At 32.6% G+C, this 22,783-nt stretch overlaps 4 protein-coding genes across 8 annotated transcripts; 3 read left to right on the top strand and 1 right to left on the bottom strand.

The window, feature by feature from the left end:
• Positions 1–1,995: 1,995 nt before the first annotated feature.
• Positions 1,996–9,873, bottom strand: LOC107959467 (N-acetylglucosaminyl-phosphatidylinositol de-N-acetylase). Of its 4 annotated transcripts, XR_005912359.1 has the most exons (12): positions 9,582–9,873; positions 9,442–9,502; positions 7,183–7,253; positions 6,351–6,415; positions 6,112–6,156; positions 5,811–5,891; positions 5,478–5,545; positions 4,247–4,295; positions 3,396–3,556; positions 3,047–3,167; positions 2,699–2,790; positions 1,996–2,270 (listed from the first exon to the last, which is right to left on the bottom strand). XR_005912359.1 is itself a non-coding variant. In XM_016895530.2 (10 exons), exons 1-10 carry the CDS (start codon positions 9,679–9,681, stop codon positions 3,101–3,103), a joined length of 768 nt encoding a protein of 255 aa, XP_016751019.2. In that variant the 5' UTR covers positions 9,682–9,873; the 3' UTR covers positions 2,491–3,100. The 4 variants fall into 4 exon arrangements, 1 of the variants encoding a protein (XP_016751019.2); XR_001700821.2 differs by having other exon boundaries at positions 2,699–3,167; XR_001700822.2 differs by lacking the exon at positions 1,996–2,270 and having other exon boundaries at positions 2,491–2,790.
• A 1,824-nt stretch (positions 9,874–11,697) lies between these two features.
• LOC107961413 (uncharacterized) lies at positions 11,698–13,724 on the top strand. 2 transcript variants are annotated; one of them, XM_041091744.1, is made up of 3 exons: positions 11,698–11,844; positions 11,926–12,255; positions 12,889–13,724. In XM_041091744.1, the coding sequence occupies exons 1-3, from the start codon at positions 11,754–11,756 to the stop codon at positions 12,990–12,992; spliced, it is 525 nt and encodes a 174-aa protein (XP_040947678.1). In that variant the 5' UTR covers positions 11,698–11,753; the 3' UTR covers positions 12,993–13,724. The 2 variants fall into 2 exon arrangements, with proteins under 2 accessions (XP_040947678.1, XP_016753040.1); XM_016897551.2 differs by having other exon boundaries at positions 11,705–11,844; positions 12,913–13,713.
• Positions 13,725–15,701: 1,977 nt separating this feature from the next.
• Positions 15,702–16,838, top strand: LOC107960892 (uncharacterized). Its single transcript, XM_016897146.2, has one exon. The coding sequence runs from the start codon at positions 15,702–15,704 to the stop codon at positions 16,836–16,838; it is 1,137 nt and encodes a 378-aa protein (XP_016752635.1).
• A 3,095-nt stretch (positions 16,839–19,933) lies between these two features.
• Positions 19,934–22,450, top strand: LOC107959465 (G-type lectin S-receptor-like serine/threonine-protein kinase LECRK3). The gene has a single exon (XM_016895529.2). It carries the CDS (start codon positions 19,949–19,951, stop codon positions 22,301–22,303), a length of 2,355 nt encoding a protein of 784 aa, XP_016751018.2. The 5' UTR covers positions 19,934–19,948; the 3' UTR covers positions 22,304–22,450.
• Positions 22,451–22,783: the final 333 nt, after the last annotated feature.

Genomic DNA, 22,783 nt, shown 5'->3' with positions numbered 1-22,783 from the left:
GTTAGGCAACCCTTCATACCTAGCTCTTTGTATCCTACCATTGATTTTCATTTCCGAAACCAATGGTTTTTTTTTTCAGATCCACACTAATAGCCAATCTAGCGAACTGCCCTCTGACTGCCGCATCAATTTGAGCATCGATACAAAAAACCGGTCCAATCATACTTTCGATAGCCCTAAGCAGAAAATCAAAATAATATCCTTTGGACAACCCTGGTAAACAGATCCAAACTACCTGAGTGTCCACCATACTATTGGTCGTCGAGAAATCGACTGACTAGGTTCTCATCGACAGGTAATGTCCAAAAACCACCTGAGGACCACCTAACAACACCTTGTCAAAATCATCCTTATCTTAGAACCGGACAAGGTAAAAGTCACTTTCTAGATCCATTTACTGAAATTGTCCCCTGATATTTCACAGGATAGACACCTTGTTGAGTAAGGTGTTGAAAGCTATTTTCCTACCCAGTAATTTGATCACAATTGATAAAGCCATTTTCTTTTCAATAAACCCATGAACACGATCATCGAACGTGATTGAAGGAATTTCATTCACTGTCTTCGCCATCACATCCTCATCCTGTAACTCGAAATCCTTTTCCATACAAAATTTCCCATCTAGAATCAATGAATCACCCAGCAACTTAGCCCTTCCAACACCACAATTCAAAGCCGTAGAATTCGCCCCTACTACAAAGTCAACCAGAGATGGTGTTTCAGACATAAACGCTTATTTTGATAAAGCTATACTTTTAATTAATATTAGAGTCATAAATTACATCAAATTTATCTTGATAGACATCCACTAAATAATAAAATATTTATAAAAATATATATATCCATTATTTGCCTATTAAACTATCTTTCCATTAGAAATTATCTATAAATTTTTTATTAATAACTTAATAATTTTTTATTAATTTAAAAATATGAAATATGATGGTTAATTTTGCCGACCTCCTGAATAAGCATAATTTTTAATTTAATCTTAATTCAAGCTTAAACAGATCTTAATCATAAATATATTGTCCAGGGCCAGCTACATACAGGCTAAGCCTACCGAGCAGGACCATTATTATTTAATTTATATCTTATGAAGAAATATAATATTATAGAGTAAATATTAAAAAAAGTTATATATTTTAAATTTTAATAAATATTAAAATGCTTAAGATTAAATTAAAAATAATTCTTAAAAGATAAAATATATATATAATATAGGTGGTTTAAACGAGTCTATACTAGTTTTATTTGAATTGGACTGAATGGTTTAGTTGAATCAAGAATCATCAAAGTATTGATTCTGAAAGTAACAAAAAATCAATACGACTCGATTGAACCAATTTAAAAAACGATTAAACTGGCAAGTGAATTAGATTTTATAATTTTTAATAATCAAGTGTTTGTACATATTTTTATCGATATATTTATTTAACTCTTCAAGTTTACACACTCTATCAATTTAGTATTGATTTAACAAATTTAACTCATAACATTATACATTCGGTCAATTATTACACAAAATATATAAATATCAAGAGCTAAATTTATTATTATACCAACTAAATTTTGTACAATTGATAGAAAATTATAACATCGCGACTAATCATTCTAGGTTTCTTTGGCAAGAATTAAGCTACCCTAATTTTATTTTTTTAGAAAAACCAATTAAAATTGAAAAGGATTGAAGAAGTGTTTTTACCTATAATACTTTGAGCATTCCTTTCCTAGATTCTTTAAATTGTTGTTACACATAAATTTTCAACATTCACGTAATCGCTTTTTTATTTTCTTAAAATATGTGTCACAAAAAATATGTAGGAAATCCTTATTTGGTCAATAACTGGAAAAAATTAATCCCATCCTCAATGGATCAATTTCAAACACTCCTTTTTCATTTGCCCTTTTAAGAGTTTAAGCTCACCAAATGACTTCATCATGTGTAAATCTTCTGTAGATTTATGAATGGGCCGTGTGGCATGGTATGAGACATCAATGAAACTTGGCTCTCAAATATTGTTATTAACAAAGAATACACTAATACAAGTTTCAGCAAATCTGCAGCCCCTTGGCTTGGGCGTCATTCCCTTTGATAGGCAAACCAATCAAAATTACGTGAGTTCTCAAGTCTGAATCTTTTAATCAACCTAGCAAAATGCCAGCTAACATCATCTGGGATTTACAACACTGTCAGCCATCTTTCATCACATGATTGTCTAACAATACAAGGGCCAGTTTTCAAAAAGCCAAGCCATTCAAAACTAAAGCTGCAACAAACAGTATTAACCTGATCACTTCCCCAAAGAAAATATTTCCACATTCCTACATGTCGCGATATCATTCAGACAACATTCTTACTCGTCACAAATGAATGATGCAATATGGTTTTAACATCACGAGAAAGAAATTTGTGTTCAGAGTGCTAACCTAGCACTAAAAAATCCGCAAATATATTATAAATCTAACAAGGAGAAATGTCAAGTTCCATTTAAAGAACAACATAATTCACATTTCAATGATAAAACTAAAAGAGCAAGCTATGCTCAACATGAAAAATGTATAACTAGAACTACAGGACTGGTTGCACCCAATATCCATCAAACATCACTACCGAGTGCCAAATAAAAATCTTTTGTTGGTACTAGCATACTAATAAAGTTAAAGTTCAACCGGAAGATGAAAGAGAAATGGCAACCTGAAGATTATTGTTGGAGTTCCAAAGTAGGAAGAATTCACCACTCCACTGCCAATGTTACTGTCATCATCCAAGCTTACTCTATTTAATGCCTTCAAACAAAATTAATGAGAGACATAAAAATTATACCAGTTGACCAAATGCCCTTGGATCATGACGTACACAATGTAGCCAAAAGAATGCGAACAATGATTCTGTGCAAGGGTCTCAAATGTAGAAACAGCGGAACAGTTATGTTTTCCAGAAAATTGGCTCTCAATTTGCTAGCATAGAAATCATAGAATGTGAAAACTTAATCTAAGCTGCCTGATATAGATTTAAAGCGAGTGCATGTAACAAGTAGGAAACCCGGTATGAACATGCACGAATCCAAGCAGCTTTGTCCTTCAAGTTCATCTATAATCAATTGATCTTCCTAAGAGTGTTAACATAAGTATAACTAGAAAATGAAACGAAAAGCTTCCGAAACCTGCAAAACCAACATAAACAATCTAAGAAAATGCTAAATCAAGGAGATGATCCAAATAGACACTTGATAAGGAATCTGTTATGATTAATCAAGGAGTTCAATTCATAAAAAAAAAAAAAAGAAGAAGAAGAAGATAGGAAAACAAGAAGAAATTTTGTTAAGTTTTCACAACCACTATTGGCCACGCTCAATTTTACTCTTTTATAATTTAATGGGAAGCATACATACCAAACCCATTGGCTTGAGTGTTTAGCCATTGCCCGGAAGCTCTTCAATGGATGCTCATTAAGCAAGCAATGCATTACACCACTTGGATGTTGCATGACGTCTAAATTTGACATCCAAATGTCAAACAATCCAATATACTTGCGCATTATATTTATACTCACCTAAAACAATCGGGGTAGAAAAAAAAATATCATAATTCAAAAATAAAGGAGAAAACCCAGAAATAACATAATATGTCAAATCATATACAGAGAAAAGCTTATTAAGGCCACTGATTTGTTCAAGGGTCTTTCTCCTTCACTAGCTCAATGCAGTAACTTGGTCAACATTCTAGTGTAACTAAACAAGAAAATCATTTGATTGGAGTTCATAGAACAAAGAAAGAATGAAAGTAGTTTCAACTTAAATTTTGATCATAATGGAAGGGGATAAACGACAAGAAAGAGAATTTAGAAGTGGCAAAATTAATGCTAGTAAATCTTCGATCATGGAAACATAGGTAACTTTGTACTAGAATTGAAAGCAGTGTTGTTTTTCAGGAAGCAAAGCTTGTACGCAAGAAGGTCAATATGGACAAAGGCTACAAGACAAACCAGAAACTACTAGTGCTTACCTCTTCTTTTCCTATTGCTATTTAACTCTTTATGATCAGCAATAGATTAGGGAAAATTAAATTCAGGGGCATACAGAAAAGTTTAGGGCATATCAAAACACATAAATTTTACACAGTTAAACAATTCAATGAAGAAATGAACTGAGAATTGAAAATGAAGAAAATTTTCCATCAGTTCGCTTGGAACCAAATTAGCAACTCAAAAAGAAGTAAAAGGGGTAGCAGAAAGGGAACTTACAAGTTCCCAGGCTTCAATATTCCCCGGTGAAGAATCATGCAGGAACTTGCTGTTAATACAAGAAAAAGAAAGTAAATTCAAAATACATTTATGGTGATAAACAGTATTAAAATTATTTTTAAGAAATAGCCAAGAAAGCACAGAATTTTATCAAGTACATGCAGTTATGCAGATAGTACAACTGAATTGTTACTTGTGACAATATTGTGATTTTAGGAGTTTATATACGCAAATAGCAATGTGATCTAAATCAATGATTAAGTTATACTATAACACTAAAAGATCAAGTTCTTTTTTTTTTTAATAAAGTTCAAATAATTTTAGCTTGGGACCAATTTAAATCAATTCAACATAAATTTACATGTAAATAAATACACATGCTAATGTTTCATTTTTTTTCTTTTTTTTTTTTTTTGGGGGGGGGGGGGGGGAGGAGGGTGGAGGAGAAAGCCAAGGACCCTCAAGCTCCCATTACCTGCCGACTCTTTATATTACTACCTAAAACAACAAATTAATATTTCCCATGTTTCCATACATCTCAAATACCTTAATTTTTGTATGGTTTCTTTTTGGTCATTCCAAAACATGAAATTTCCTTCTTCATAGAGAGGCGAACCCCAGGTATTACAAATAGCCCACTATTCTTCATTTAAAAGGGCAGCTTGATGAACTCTTAGGATTCTAATATCTTTCATATGTTCAAAATCATTTTTACAGCATTCTAGATAGCACAATCTTTTATTCAGCACTAGTTTATTTCTTGCAAGGCAGACTATTTTCCATCTCGTCCATTTCATGCAAGACACCAATCAAGAGGGTCCAAACTCCAAAGTGCTCGTATGCAATTACACCAGTCTCACGAAGTTTTACTAAACTATCTTCGAAATTCTCCTACTTGGATTATAAATGCAACTTCATCATATCTAGACAGCATAGGTCATATCACAATATCCTTTTTTCTTTTTCTTTTTTTAAAAAGAAAAATGACAAAATGGTGAGTTTCTAAAGCAAGACATGGCACATAGACTCCATCTAGAAATGGTAGAAATACCAGTCTAGAGATCACAAGAGGAAGAATAGATCTTAGGCCCATGTAATTAAGAGCTTACAGCATTGAATGGTTACATGAAAACACCAGTACATTTTAATTTATGGTAATGCCACATGCTATGAGGCAACATTTAAAACATTAGTTCTGTGCAATTGAGTTGAAAAATATAATATAACTTACCGTACCCCATAATGCACATCACCATGGTTGCAATGACCCGAAACACCATAGCTATCAAATGTAATAATCTAAAGAACAAATAGAAGCAGGAATAAGAGAAATAGGAAATGAAAGATCTTAATAAACAAGTCCAGTAACAGAAAACTATTGCTGAGCCAAAAAAAAGTTACAGAAATTTATCTCTTCAAAATGTGTATTGCTCACCATTCCCAAATACAAGAATCTCTCAGCCTAACTTGGAAATTTTATACAGTGATATAGAGGGAAATCATCTTAAATGAATTAAAGCAACCAAGCATGTAGGCCAAATAAACAACAGAGCTAAGAATATACCACATCAATCACATGACTGTAAACCTCCTCTTCTATGATCCGTGCCACTAAACCATGGTTCCAGACTTTACCAAAACCATCCTGGTATGGAAAAAATCAAATTATAAACTCCTCTTAACTCATTTTATCAATTAGCAGCAGATCAAAGATTAGGTGATCCTGGAGCTACATCCAGCCAAACAAGTTTTGCATTTTTCACTACAGATGAAAACACATCAGTTTCCCAGCATCAAACATGCCAAATAATGAACAGAGCGATTCAGAATCCATAAGCTAAAATAAAGAGACTTAATAGTATAACCTGCAATTCTGGGTGGTCCAAAACGTTCACTTGTTGAAGTTGAATCTGCATTTATAAATTTAAAACAGCTAAAAGCACCGTATAGTACGTAGATAAAGCTCAAAATAGAAAATATGTCAAGAGATGCAAGGATATCTTGTAGCTAGAGAAACCCAATATCAGGTTGTTGTAGGCATTAGAATAAATGGATTACTTAAGCAGTTAGACCCCATCTATGCTTTATAGGATAATAAGAGCACCTTGTGAACTACACAAGCACGATAAAGCTCATCTTTTCTACTGCTTCCCATGCCATCTGCGTTACCTGCACAAAGAAAATGAAGTAACAATAATAGCAAATTTATTCACATAATTACATGGGAGGGGAAAGGACACTATTTTTAGAACACATGACAAGGTTTTGTTTTTGACCCATTCCATATGCCTTTGCTTTCTAAGAGACATGGATGGTAGCTAGACAGATTATTGGTAATACACAAAATTACCCACTTGGCATAGGAAAATGGATTCAAACCAAAGAAAGGAGATGAAAATACAATCTCCCCCTGAAGTAGATTACAATATTGTTGATACATATCCTAAGATAATGAGCTGTCTACATTACATTATTATTGTCTAATTAACACTCCAAAGCCACAATGAACAAAGCATTTGGTGAAAGAGATTGATTACAACTTAACCCTACTTTAGTTAGCTTATGGTTTTAGAGCAGCCATTAGAAAATAAAAGACATTTTTATTGTCAATAAACTCCATAATTCTTTTGCAGTTAAGTGCCAAGGATCCTATAGTTTCCCCCTTCATGTAAGACCTTCAACCAAAAAGGAGAATCTTAATGCAGATACATACTAAGGAAAACTCAAAAACCTCAGTTCTTGATTACATCAAACATTTGCTGACATAGAAAGGAAAAACTCAAAATCTCAGTTCTTGACTACATTATACATTTACTTACACAGAGATGAAGGCTCACATCATTTGAAGTGAAAAGATTCAGAAGAAAAGATTTCTAGATGCAAGAAATATTAAAAAAGTAAAATAATCAGAACACTTAAGGATGAAAATGCAATACCAATAGACAAGCATAATAGGTAAAGATTGTGCCCTTTTGAAGTCAAGTAGTTTATTGTAGGTGAAAAGAACCTGCAACAGAACACAAAAATACCATACTACTATATTAAATTGATTTAAATAACATTCACAAATGAAACCTTAGAACCAAAGAGAGAACTGCAGGAGCAAAGCTGTCACTTGAATCACAAAAAGGTCAAGGGGAAATAAATTAAACCAAATCAATCATTTACAAAAGATATTGTACTAACTTCTGATTTTATCAATAAATTCACTCAAAAATCCATTCTCATCCATAGAATAAAGAATTTATAATTGAAAAAACCTAAAGTGTACTTGGAGACAAATGCAACTACAAATATTTATGGAAAATTGAAAATGTCAAATAAATAAATCAAATGAGTTCACTCATATATACTAATTTATATAGTACATTTATGTCATGAAATCAATTGGTAGAAAGGAAACAAAGCAGGGCAGTGCATGGAAACAACTTAAGGGTAAAGCTATAGGAGAGCTGAAGCGTAAGCCACGAGCTAAAAAGATGGACAAGTAGGAGCTGAGTATAGAGCTTGAGCCGGGAGCCAATAAATTGAAATATCAGCTGAGAAAATGTTATGGCTGAGCTGTTAATTGCTTATCAGCTTAGTCTAAATAATTGTGTAGTTGTCTAGCTTCTAGATTCTGTAGAAGACACCTGTCTATTTGCAAATATATATGTACCAGATGATTCACATTTTCTCGTGAATGAAAATTATCAAAATTCATCTTTCATCTCTAAACTCTCCTCTTTTTCTGGTCTCTATCTTCTTCCCTCTTCTCTCAATTACCCCTTCTTCTTCAAGTGTTCTTTACCAGTCACTTATTCTGTGACAAATGGTAATCAGAGCCACATTGGTTCCACTCAAACAAGTGCACACAAGAAAAAACCGAGAAATGACTGGAGATATTAGCCTAGATTCTTGGGAGGAACAGGTTCACAATCTTCAGCTTCAGCCTCAGATGGAAGCTTTGCAAGCTTCAAAAGCTACAACTCCTAAGCTGTGGGAAGAGCAAAAACGAAGCATTGATGCCAAACTAGCCGAGAACAAAAGAAAGAAAGTTCAAGGTCAATCCAAAACTGTGGAGGTGATCAGCTCAACCAGTACACCAAAAAATTGAGATAAACGAGGTAAATGTGCAAGCTGGAAATGAAGTTGCTGCCAAATTCGAGATTGTCATCACTAAACAACCTCTACTTCATCATGAGTACTGCAAAATGGTATCAAAGCTGAGGAATGATTTACCTAGAAGCTTGGTCAGCTGGTTTTATGACTCAAACACAGGCAGAAATTAGTAGCGTGCATCTAACGTTTATGCCTCAAGACCAGGCTAAAAAGGATGAACAGAACCCTATTGTTATTGATGACTATGGTAAGTACTCAAACCATAAACAAATGGGTTTGTTGTCCAAAATTAAGTTTGAGAATGATGACCAACCACCCATAGTTGATGTTAAACCATTCAATAGTAGGGAATCCACCCATGATTTTACTACCAATTCCACCATCCCCACAATAACTTCCTCCAAATTCATAGCCAAAGTGTGTAAGCTTCAAAAGCTTGCCAACAAATTCAAGAAGCCAACTGAATCCAACAAAATTTTCCAATTACTACACATTAGTCTACACCAAAATAGTTCATCGCCTCTGACCGGCAAATTATATCTCATTGATTGATGACATCTTTCAACACCAAAAATGGTATAATGATAATTACTTGAAAGGCTCACTAAATTGCCTGATGGTATTTTACAGCAAAGTTGGCATGATCAATTCTGCCCAGAAATTGTTCGACAAAATGCTAGAAGCCTAGAACTAAAATGCCGTCCTACTATATTAAATTGTAGAATCAGTAGAAGACACCTGTCTATTTGCATATATATGTGTGTGTGTGTGTACATATATGTACCAGATGATTCACATTTCCTCATGAATGAAAATTATCAAAATTTATCTTTTCTCTCTAAATTCTCCTTTGTTTCTGGTCTCCATCTTCTTCTCTCTTCTCGCAATTACCCCTTCTTCTTCAAATGTTCTTTACTAGTCACTTATTCTGTGACAATTTAGTCATTCAATCATTTTGCGATCATTATGATTTTAGTTTTAATAGCTTGCACATTACAGAAAACAAAAGCATAAAAAATCAGCAGTGTAACAACAAACGAGAGGCCAATTCGTTCTAAAAGTCGAAAAGTAAAGAGCTTTTTTCAGAAACTTACATGGACTCATCATCAGGGTGCGCAACAACCAGCAAGACATTTTTTGTGTGCAAAGGTGTACCTGGTTTCAATGGGTAAATAAATATTAATTGAAACAAAATCAACAGGTAAAAGAAATCTGAAAAAAAAAATGGAGTTACCTTCATTTAAAAATGTGGGTTTTGAATGGGAGAAGAAAATCTTCCAAAGAGAAGCTACCCAGACGATGGAAATTGAAATAATGATAAAAATCAATCCCATAAGAAAGACAAACAAAAATATACAGAAAAGATTAAGAACAAGAGTCAAATATTTATATAATATAAGGTTTCCCGGCGGGAGAATGAAATCAAAATGGGAAGGCAAACAGAAAAGAAAGAAAAAAGGTTTAGGTAGATCTTTTCTGTATAAATACCCAGTAACAGGGACGAGATTATTGTCATTATTTGATTTTCGTTAAATTCTGCTATTAGTCACTGTAATTTGTAAAACTTGTGTATGTAATCCTTATACTTTTATTTGATATTTTAATCCCTGTATTTTTTAAATTTTCAAATTTCAGTCCTCAAAAACAGTAAATGTTAAATTCATTACGTAGAGTTCTTCTTTTCTAAAATCTAATATTCCAAACGTATTATCATATGAGTAATCCCATGTTAGCTTATTATTTTCAAATATTACTCACTAAAAATCCAATTAATGGATTAACCACTATCATTTGCGTTAAAAATTAGAAAAGTATAGCAACTTAAAATAATTCAATTGGAGAAAATTGATTAAATCTATAGTTGCACGCTTAGTATAGACTAATAATTGGATTTAACCAAATAGATTTAATAGCTATCGTTTGAGTCAGCACTAAATTTTAAATTTTGTAAAGTACAATGACTAAAAGTGATCAATTTGAAAAATACAGAAACTAACATTGATCAAATAAAAATATAAAGACTAAATCTATAACTTTTACAAAGTACTGGGACTAATACCAGGATTTAACCTTTGATTTTAGCAACTAAAAGATACCCAGTAATGTCGTTCGAATTAATCGTAACATAAGCACAAATAAAAAAAATATTATGAAGGGATAATACTAAAATAAGTCCTCAAAATATAATGAAATAGTCAAACAAGACCCTATTCTTTAATTTGAAGAAATTAAATCCTCAAACAGTTGTTTTTTCATTTGTTCATAATAAAAAAAAAACCTGATGTGGCATCTAACACAGCATAATATTCTACTTTTTAATTTATAACATATTGCCTTAATTTCCAAAAAGTTTCCTTTTTTTTTTTGGTTTTTAAAATTTTATGTTTAATTGTTAACTTATTAAAATTTTTTATTAAATTCAAAAATAATATTTTAAAATAAAAAATATTTACTTAATAGTCATATAAATAAAAAAATAAAAATGCAGTTTGAATTTTCCCCAAATAAATGATCACAAATAAAATAAATTAAACAAAAATTTTGAAGTAAATTACTCTAAAACCGAAATTAAATTTGCTTTATATAGAATAGGGTCAATCCCACGTAAATTAATGTATCTAATTTTGTATTTTCTTACAACCAAAATGTATCGCTTCTTTGCTCACGAGGCATGCTAACCTATACGAAATAAAAAGGGATTAAATTTGAAAAATAATTAAATAGCAAAAAATAAATAAAATAAAAACAAAATTTATTAAAACTGAATAAATTATATGGACGACGTTCTAGTTTCAAACTCGATTTTGATTCCAACTTCAAATTGATCTTTGATAGTAGATCTTCTCTTCCAATTAATAAGTCAATTTTAGTGATCGAGGAAACGTATCATACCACCGGCCTTTCTATGCGTAAATTAATTACGAGGACACCCAACAACTAACTCTTACACTTAGCTGCTACATGTCTTAGCTTTGTTTTTTCAACGTTTGTCACCCCAAACCCAACCCCTTGGCTATGTGGTCAATGTTCCCTTTCCTTGTTTCTTTATTTTAGACTCCATTTTAGGATTGAAATTTGAAATTAGTGAGAGTTGAAACTTTTTTAAAAGAAGTTTTTTAAAATTTCATATATTGGATAATTAATTGGTTTTTTAATAACTGAAAAATATTATCTTTTATATTTTACATTTTATTTTCTCTACTTAAAAAATACTCCCAATAAACATATCCTTTAAAACAAGAAAATTTGCAATTTTATTTAAGTTAGTGCATTGATGATGGAAGATATATATATATATATAAAAGGGAAAATCAGCTGCCAGAAAGGGTTGACCTATATCATAACTTTATTAATATACGCATATATCATAATAGTTAAATTAGTTTTCCATGTTCAACCTAATAAAATGGCAAAACCCAGAAATCTTTTCACCTGCTGCTCTCTGCTAATGGCAATTATGTTTGGTTTTTCTTCATCAGTTCAATTAAATGACCCTGGTACACTTCCAGTTTTATTGTTTCTTTTATGTTTTAATCATATTGGGTTTTTGTTTTAATATCTGATAATTTCTTCCATAGATTGGTACTTCTGGTTTCCCCTCTATGCTTGTGCTTGTATTGTCAATCTACTAAATTGGAGAATCTCAGCAAAAGGGTATATCAAACATGTTGCAAAAGTGGCACTGTGTCTTGGAGTATTGTTGTTTATTAAGGTTGTGGTTGAAGGTTATGTAAGAAAGATAGCTGGATTTTGGTCATTAGATTTGGCTGAGAGAGTTGTTAGGGAGAAAACAGGGAGTTTGTTGGTTATATTCTCCATGGTTTTGCATTTGGTATGTTTATCAGAAGCAGTGGATCTTAAGCAAAGAAAGACGAGGAAAATTGTTGGAAGAGGTGTTGTTGCATATGGTGAGTGACACTAGAACCAGTTTTGTTTTCTACTTGCTTAAATCATTTTTTGAGCTTCCACTAACTATTCTCATGTTGGGAAGCTGAATTTCTTTTTTACAAGTTAGGCTATAAAAATGGTAATATTTTCAATATGGGGGCTTGAACTTTTTTATGTCTAAATTAGTTCTTGAACTTGTCAATTTTTCCTACATTAAGGCCGAAATTAGGCAATTGTTCCCACATTAGGGCCCGAATTAGACAATTATTTTCACATTGGGGTTTGAACTTTTTTTTTGTCCAAGTTAGTCTTTGAACTCGACAATTATTCCACATTAGGGCATGAACTAGACAATTATTCCTACATTGGGGCTTGAACTTTTTTTTCCAAGTTAGTCCTTGAACTTAACATTTGTTATCATATTAGAGTTTAAACAATTGTTTTCATACTGGGGACTGAACTTTAGAGTTTCAAGAAAATTTCAATGATTAACTTGGAAAAAAATTCAAGACCCTATGTGAGAATAATTGCCTAGTTCAAGGTCTAACTTAGATAAAAAAAAAATTCAGATCCCGATGGGAAAAAACAACCAAGTTCAGGTCCAAAAAGTAATTTAACATTTTTCCATTTGCTTTCATTTCATGAACTTTCAGCTTTCGAGTTTAATTGTTACACAGGAATGGCAGGCTTAGTGGCATTCAGTTATGGGCTTCCTTTTGTGTTCTTTGTGATTCAGAAAGGGGAATTGAGCTGCTAAAACATTAGATTTGGTGGATTCTATTTATTTCTGGGGTTTAATGATATCCATATTTCTGTTTGTTTCTCGAGAAAATTTGCTTATGACACTTGAAGTTACTACATATGACAGTTTTGTTTATTTTACTAAATGTATGGATGTCATGATTGAGTATTTAAGTAACTTAATGAAGATAAGGCATAGTAGGAAAAATTGTTCAAACTTTATACAACAGAGCAAACTACAGAGATTAGAGAAAGTCACAGAAAAGGCAAACTACCAGAAAGAGGCAATTCATGCATTAAAAAGAAAAAAAAAAACTACTTTCTAACATTCCTAGGCTAAGCTATCAACCTAAGAACTGCGATGGACCATAAAAAGAGAAAAAATTCGATAGATAATTGTAGCGTGTCGGTCTGTGGAAGTTACACAGTTATTATCAAGTTATCAAGTAATGAGTAAATAAAAGAGTTATCATCTCCATAGGAATTGTATATGTTAATCAAATATTTTAAAATTAAGAATTTACAAATTGATAAAGGAAACATAATAATTTGCGTGATAGATGTTAAAATTAAATTAAATTAACCTAAATGCAAATGAGATGAAATGTAATGTAAGGTGATGGTTTAGCAACAACTTCACAAGCTTCAACAATAATAGCATGGATGAGCCAGAACAATTACAACATTTGACTCAATTTATCTTTCATTTTGTTTGATAATGTTTCGGAAAATATTCCATGGCAACTCGATTTTTCATTAACTTGAAATCAGTTATAAGTTCTTTCGAAATCTTATACTTATAAAAACATGCATACTACCATGATCATATTTAACTAAGGGTTTCTTAGAGTTTATGTGGAGTAACATAGACGAATTAAGTTTGAAACAATTTATTCACACAAATCTAAAATATATGCAAAGTAATATAGCTCTCTCAAGTTATTACAAACCTTTAATTTAATTGGGCTAGGATTTAAATTAAGCATGCACCTTTCAATTATTGCGTTCATTTGCTAGGATTGATCAACTAATTCTAATGCATTCAATCACATTTTAATGAATGAAATACATGCATGAGTTTATTTGAAAGCATGAATGATTGAGGTACAGAACATCATAAACATGAATCAAGTGAACTTCATCAAATTAATGTAATCATTCTAGCTAAACAAAATTAAGCTATCATTATTGATGGAAAAACATCAAAACAATCTGCAAACATATTTGAATAATTAAGAAGAAGCAAAAGGAAGAAGAAAATCTTTGATAAGTTTGATAAGAAGAGACTTGATGGAGAATCGGAGCATTAAAGGGAAAGAGATTTCAACGGGTGATTCTCGAAGGGACAAGTCTTCACATCGGAACACGGGCAATTTGGGGAGTGGGTCTTAAGCTAGAAGCCATAATGAATTGGAGTTCAAAAATAATGCTGACAAGTCAAAAATTAAATTGTCTACAAGTTTTATCTCGGTAAATTTGATGAAATTTATCGAAATTGAGAATTTGTAAAATAGTTTCGAGATTCTCCTCTTACAAGGTCTAACAACTTTTGCACTAATTTTTTCTTTCATATCTTCAACCGATACATTTTTATTAAATCTCATTACTATTTGTTGGTGACATTTAAATACATATATATATCTAACTGTTGTTAAAATTACTCCATTAAAATAAACGCATACGAAAAATTGATTACCCATCGTTAATACTAAATTTGTAAAAAAATAATTAAATTTCTCAATAAATTATTTGAAAAAAAAAGATTCTCATGTAAAAAAAATACAATAGTAATCTACTAACCTTACGAATTCTTGTTTGTTTTCTCTTCTTCTACAAAAAGTTTTTCCTCTTTTCTTTTTATATGCTAAACCGTTCAAGAAAATATCGTTTAAATAGGGTTCGATGTCGCTTAACAGCGCTCCTCCACTAGGGTGCCGCTTGACACATGTCCTCTACTTGGGTCCTGCTTGACACATCTCCACCCCAACTCGAATTTGTTTCTTTCCACCAGGGTGCGTGAAGAAAGAAAGAGAGGAGTTATTACCTTGCTGAAAATGGAAGCCTTGTCGACTAGCAGCTTCTTGACATTAACAAAATTGGATTCTTCTCCTAATCCAACAACACTGTTTGAATAGCAAGGCCAATTGCAGTAGTAAAGTGTATGTAATTCCAAATTCTGCTTTGAGATAACCGACTTTTGATTGCTTGCTCTCTCATTGAGTCGTGTCTACTATTTAAATAATTAATTTTGCAATATCCAAAAGAAAAGAATCATGCACATAAAGATAATTTACAGTAAATAAAGAGAAGTTTTTATTTTTATGTACTTTATAAAAAGAAAAATCATATAAACTATTATTAATCTTGATTTAGAAAGATTTAGCTTTATTTAAGTTGGTTAATAAATGCATATAATTTATTTTAGCTCTTATCATAAAATTTATCTTTATGTAATGGCCTGATGGTCAAAGGTGTTCACCGCTTCAAGTGTTGTCTGGGCTTAAGCCGGGTTTGTTCTTGTTATTGTAATTCAAAAATAAAAAGCTAATTTGATTTCTTTTTAAAAAAAAAACTTTGTAAGAAACCTAATCCTACTATTATTCGAACTAGAAGTTACTTTCCAACCAGGATTAAATTCATCCAATTAATATATATATATATAAACACCCGAATTAATAATCTTCACTGTAATTAACTGCATATTCTTCTTTTTCTCAATAGATTGATGGCGTCTTACGATTTTAACACCGATATTTTATTTGAAATCCTCTCGAGGGCTGATTTGAAAACAATGAAAAAGTGTAGGGTTCTTTCGAAAGAATGCAAGGATCTCATTTACGAATCTAATTTTATGCGGCTACATTCTCAAAGGACATCAACAATGGTGGGATATTTAGTTCAATCTTCGAGACTATTTGGTCAATTGACTTCGGACTTGGTGTCAGGACTCGATCCAAAATCAACTCAGGATTTTCTTAATTTTTTACCCCAACCTGCTTGGATTGTAGCAACGGTCAATGGAGGTTTGGTTTTATGTACCCCGGGAAAACGTAGAGATGACCCGTTTTATATTTGTAAACCAACGACTCAACAGTGGGAAGTTGTTCCGTCTCCAAATCCTCGATTTTGGACGGCAAAGATAAGCATGTTGGTGCTCGGATCGAACCCTTTATGGTTCAAGATTGTCCGACTCTCCGACAGCCGCGACGACACTATAGACCTCGAATTGGACCTCGATTCAGAATGTTCCAACGAAGAAGATAATTTCAATGTATTTTCCAATGAAAAATCATGGCACTGCGAGATATTTGATTCCAAGAGTTGGGAATGGAGACAATCAGACGATTTAAAATTAACACACAACGACTATTTCGAGTGCAATCAAGATGTTTCTGCGTGCGGCGCCCTCCATTGGCTTGTGTTCAACGACAAACAAGACAAGTACACCATGTTATCTTTCGACGGAGACAAAGAGGAATGGGCAATGACTTCACTGCCGGACTCACTTCGTGGAAATGATCATTGTGATCAGATCGCCCCTGTGTCATGCGAAGGGAAACTCGGGTTGATCCATCTTAGACAAGAAACTAAGATGCTAGATGTTTGGATTTTAAACTATGAAAAGATTTGGATTAAAAAACACACCATAAATTTGAAAAGCATACACGAAAAGGTTCCCCTGCCTCGTTCTCGAATTCATTCCTTCTACGGTGTTGACACTCTGTTTATGGTGGATGTCGGGTCGGTGTCTTTTTATAATTTCAGGACTCGTAAGTTGAACAGGATAAGGGTTGGTGGATGGATTAAGTCGGCATACTTTATTCAAACAGATTCTGAACCTGTTAAGCTAAAGCCCCAGTAATATAGATTAGTTCTGAAAGTTTAAAGGTGTATGTATCTTTTACTGTTGTATTGTTTAACAATTTTCTATTTATCCACCAAGACAAATACTAAATTTTGTTGAGATTTTGTCGTGATAAAACACTAAATTTTTTTCCAAGTCGTTTTGCTTCTTATCTTTTTATTTTTGTCTAGCGGCTGTGTTAATCTCTAGATTAGCTACCGCCACTTTTTTCTCTTGCCCATCAACCTTTTTTTTTTCTTCTTTTTCTCATTCACTCAATGCGTCTTCTCTTTGAAATAGCGTTTGTCACTAAACTAACTATAATTACGACAAAGGCAAGTGCACCTATCGAACAATAGTATAGCTATGGTGAGTAGGGAATATCGTATCCACGAGGACTAAAAGTATTAGTAATTACCGTTTTTCTATTATTTAACCGACAAATTGGAGTGATAGTTTTTAATCTAAAATTACTAAACTAATCTAACTAAAAACGCAACAGAGAATGAAATAGGAAAATAATCGAAGATAACTAATGAGAAAGACAGTACCCAAAAAAACTAATATTTCGCAAAAGATTTTCGATATCAAGTACTCATATATTGAATCATGATTAAATTCGTAGTGAAGTTGGATTAAACCCCTAAATAAAAGTAACATTTTTTTATTTACAAATTTTGAATTTGTGATTTTGTTCATTGAGAGACATTAAATTCCATGCTTAATAAATTAATCTGACTGACTTTAATTGGGAAAATTGACCAAATCGAACCCATTTTGATTCGGTCTGTTTTTTTAGTTAATCGATTTTGGGTTATTGGGTTGGGTTATTCGTTCGAACTGACTTTGATTCGGTCATTTTTTCTCTAAAGAGAATGGATTGTATGACATTGTGATTTTACATCATCATTATCCTTTCCAACTAGGAAGAAAAATCTGATTTATCATTCTCTTATTGGAAAGGGATAGGGATGACGTGGGTTCACTGTTTCATACAATCCTTTCTCTTTATTATTAATATTTTTGTAATTGTAATAAATATTTATTATTAAAATATTAATATTAAATATTTTAATAATATAATATTATTTAAAATTATTATTTAAAAAATTTATTATTAAATAAAATTGAATATTAAATAATTTATTAAAATAATAAATTATTAATATAATTTATTATATGATTAGATATAAATAATTGAATATGTATGTTTAATAATATTGAAAATCATAATGTTTTATTAATTTTAAATATTTTAAAAATAAAAAAATTATTATTAATATAATAATATTAAGCTTAACTTAAATTAATTTTTATATAAAAAGAAAATCACCGGATTTTTTACTAAAATAATACAAAAAAATCAAAAAAACCAAAATAGTATACTTTTTATTTATTTATCAAAATAGTACAAAAACACAGTTAAAAAAAAACAGAAATATGGGCCTTTTTTTTTATCAAAATAGTACAAAAACCTTTTTTATTTATTTATCATGTCGCACAAGTAAAATCCGTATAAAACTACGCTTTTTCTATTTGACATTAATTAGAATAGGTTTTTTCAACTTTTAAATAGATATAGTCGAAACTCCTCTTGTATCATTCAATTTTCAATATTAGTGTATTTCTCCTCTGCCTGTGGTTTTTCCTGAAATGGTTTCTATGTGTTTTATTTTTTCTTTTCTTATTGTTTTGTAGTCGTTTTATTGCCATTATCGATGTCTATTATAAGTTTGTTATAATACCTGTAAATTATTTTCCGTTAACCAATTTATTTTCTATGAAACAAATACAAGAAAACATAAAAATATTTTCCAAAAGTCATTTTCTGTCAAACAAACGATCTAAAATCGAAAAGTGTGATAAAGGAAGAAAAAAATTGGGTAATAAAAAAAAGCTAATGATGGTGATTCATATGCCAAGTTTCTTCGAGAACGAGACGCTGGTGGATATGAGAACCAATAATGATTTTTTTTGGTTCAATATTTTTGGGTTTTAACTACATTGAATTAAAAAAAACATTATATTTTTTATTTTTAATAGTTTTAGATTTTTAAAAATTATTTATGTATTAATATAGTTTTTGAATATTTAGAATTAGGACTAAATTGAGATAATATGTAAATATTGAAGGTTAATTTTTTTTAAATTATGACTCAATTGAGACAATATCAGTTGAGGGTTAAATTTATTCACCTCATCCTCTTGCTGCTAATCTCATTAAAAGTTCTGATTATATTTGTTCTTTTTGATATAATATTTAGAACTACTCATAACTCATTCTTAACCAATAAATAGAAGGATAATGTACTTTTGCGTAGTCAAACCCACTTCCTCTTCCATTGGCAATAATACTTATGTCAGTCGAGTTAAGACTCAAATGACCCCTCTTATAAAAAACTTAACAACACTTAGATGAAAAAAGATAAAAAAACAAACAAACAAACAAACGAATTAGCAGGATGATATTTTAAATTTTTTTATAATTGAATAACTAAAAAATAAATTCCATCATATTTAAATGATTTACCGTAAATTTTAATTTTAAAGACCAAGTAATAGATTATCATTTGTAAAGTCATCTGTTAATGCTAAAGCCCCACAGCTTTGGTTGATACTCGATGGTCAAGATAGGTGTGAGAGAAATTGTGAAAAGAAGAAGAAAGAGCAAGAGATTTAACCATTTTTTAATGGTAAAGCTAAACAACTTGCCTGCTTAAAAAAACTCAAAAATTTACTTAAGTCATTTTCTATACATTTATGTAAATTTAAATATAAATATTTTATCATTCCACTTAAAAAAAGCAGTTTGACCATATAAAATAATGCATTATTAAGGGTTATTTATATACAAGTTGTTTGAGTAAAATTTAAAATATAATAAAAATTTGAGACCTAAATAAAGTAAGTTATAATTGTGCCTAGACCTTAGCTGCAGCCAATCGATGATTGGTCAACGCGTATGACCTACTTGTCTACGACGAAATTGCATACTGATTACTATCCTATCAGAAAAGAAAGATGGAAAATTCATTCAAAGTATTGGCTCTCAAAACTCATTAAACCATATATATGTATAACGATATGCTCTGTAATCTATAGGGATATTGTACCTTTTAGCCTCAGCCATGGTCGCCATTTCATTTCTTTTCCTTCTGTGTTCCTTTTCATTTCATTTGCATGCAGTAGCTCAACCAAGGAACTCCACTATACTTTTGGGCTCATCTTTGACACCCACGACCACCGGCAAATCCGCATGGCTATCCCCTTCTGGTCTCTATGGCTTTGGGTTTTATGCCCAAGGTAAGGGCTATGGTGTTGGGGTTTTCCTTGCTGGAGTTCCTCAAAGGACAGTAGTTTGGACTGCCAACCGAGATGATCCTCCTGTTCCAAGCACTGCTAGCTTGGTTCTTACAACCGATGGAAGGCTCATTCTTCAGTCACCGCCAAGACGAGACGTATACATCGTCACCGATGCTTCTCAGAAAATTGCTGCAGCTTCGATGCTTGATACTGGTAATTTCGTTGTATACAACTCTGACGAGGACATGATATGGCAGAGCTTCCAATATCCAACCACTAGCATTCTACAAGGACAGCGTCTCTCAGCAGGGATGGAGCTGTTCTCTAGTGTCTCGGAAACTGACCAGTCAACTGGCATATTTCGTCTTAAGATGCAGCATGATGGAAACTTGGTACAGTACCCTGTGGACACTCCTGACACAGCACGTTATGCTTATTGGTCATCTCGTACATTTGGTAGTGGAGATAATGTGAGCCTGAATCTCGACAATGATGGCCATTTGTACATGCTCAATTCCACAGGCTTCAACATAAAGCTTCTAACCACAGGAGGGTATGATGATACAAACAGAACAACTTCTCTGATGAAAATTGATTCCGATGGCATCTTAGGACTCTATTCTTACAGACTCGATCGGAACGGGAATCGATCAGTTATATGGTCATCTACGTCAGACAAGTGTGCACCCATGGGTGTATGTGGGTTTAATGGCTATTGCGTTAATGTAGATAGAGAAGCTAATTGTAGATGTCTTCCAGGATTTGCTCCAGTTATAGAAGGAAATTTCACTGCTGGCTGCGAGAGAAGTTTCTCCAGTGACAGCTGTAAAAACGATGATGGGAAAATCCAGTATACCATTCAGGCAGCTGAAAACACTGTATGGGAAGATACTGGATATTCTGAGGTGACTTCAACAACCAGAGAAGAATGTGAGACAGCATGTTATGAGGATTGTAACTGTGAGGCTGCCATGTTTAATGATGGAAAATGCACGAAGCAAAGGCTTCCTTTGAGATATGGGAGAAGGGATCTTAGCAATTCAAACATCGCTTTGATCAAGGTAGGTATATATTCATCCATTAATGAACCAAGAAAACATGCTGATGAACCTAAAGATGGGAATGGGAAACTTTTAATCATTGGGCTTTCACTGATTGGTTTTTCAATCATGGTGTTGGTAATTTCTGGGGCTTTGATCCTTAGGAGTCGTGTTTTCAGATACAAAAGGTTTTCTACAGACAGCAACATAAGATTGAGCGAGAACGTTGCTCCTATTTCGTTTAGATTTGTAGAAATCGTGGCGATGACTGATAATTTCCAGGAAGAAATCGGGAAAGGAGCATTTGGGACCGTTTTCAAAGGGATGGTAATGTTGAATGGTTTAACAAAAGTTGTGGCAGTGAAGAGATTGGACAACATATCAGACCAAGGCGAACGAGAGTTCCAAAACGAGATGCGAATCATTGGGAGAACTCATCATCGAAACTTAGTTCGACTACTAGGATACTGCCATGACGGAGCTAATAGGTTGTTGATATACGAGTACATGATCAATGGATCACTTTCCGATGTACTCTTTACACCCGAAAGACGACCTTGTTGGATCGATAGGGTGGAAATCGCTCGCGACGTAGCTCGAGGTCTCCTCTATCTTCATGAAGAATGCGAGACTCAAATAATCCATTGTGACATCAAGTCTCAGAACATACTAATGGACGAAAACGGGCAAGCGAAAATATCCGATTTCGGATTGGCCAAGTTGCTAAAGCCAGACCAAACCAAGACCTTCACTGGGATCAGAGGAACATGGGGGTACGTTGCACCAGAGTGGCACAGGAAACTACCGGTGACAGTGAAAGCAGATGTTTACAGCTTCGGGATCGTATTATTGGAGATCATATGTTGTCGACGGAGTGTAAATTGGAGCCTCAAGGAGGAAGAAGCTGTCCTTGAAGAATGGGTCTACGATCGTTACCAAGCCGGTGAGGTAGGGAAGATAGTAGGGGAAGATGAGGAGGTGGATATAAAACAACTTGAAAGGATGGTGATTGTAGGACTGTGGTGCATCCTGGATGAACCAACACTGCGCCCTTCCATGAAGAAGGTACTGTTGATGTTGGAAGGGACAGTTGAGATCCCCATACCTCCCTGCCCAACTTCATTTTTCAGTTCTATTTAGTTGTGTCATGTATTTTAGATATTTTATTCGCTTTATATCTTCATCTTTATTTTGTATTTGCTGCTATTGATTGTAATATTAAAACAACTCATTGCTGGATTATATGAACTTTCGAACTTGTTAAACAATAAGGTTTTTACCATTAGAGGCAAAAGCAAAAGAGTACAAGATGGATGTGTTCCCACTTTTTAAGTTCCCTTGTTTGCAAGGAATATTGAGAAGAATGTTTCCCATGTGCACTGTGTTTCCACGGGTGCGTTAAACAAAGATTAAATTCTGAAGTTAGTCCCTGTACTTTGGGAAAGTTATGTATTTAGTCTCTATACTTTAATTTGATCAATTTAGTCCCTATAACTTTCAAATTTTAAAACTTCAATCATCACCAAACGATTATTGTTAATTCATTAAGTTAAAATTTGCTATTTTCAAGATTTAATGCGCCGAACATATTGTCATATGTGTAAATGCCATGTTAGCTTG

Source organism: Gossypium hirsutum, chromosome D04, assembly GCF_007990345.1.
Source record: "Gossypium hirsutum isolate 1008001.06 chromosome D04, Gossypium_hirsutum_v2.1, whole genome shotgun sequence".
Taxonomy (NCBI): Eukaryota; Viridiplantae; Streptophyta; class Magnoliopsida; order Malvales; family Malvaceae; genus Gossypium; species Gossypium hirsutum.
The sequence above is the reverse complement of the archived record's forward strand: the minus strand, read 5'-3'. Positions and strand labels throughout refer to the sequence as shown.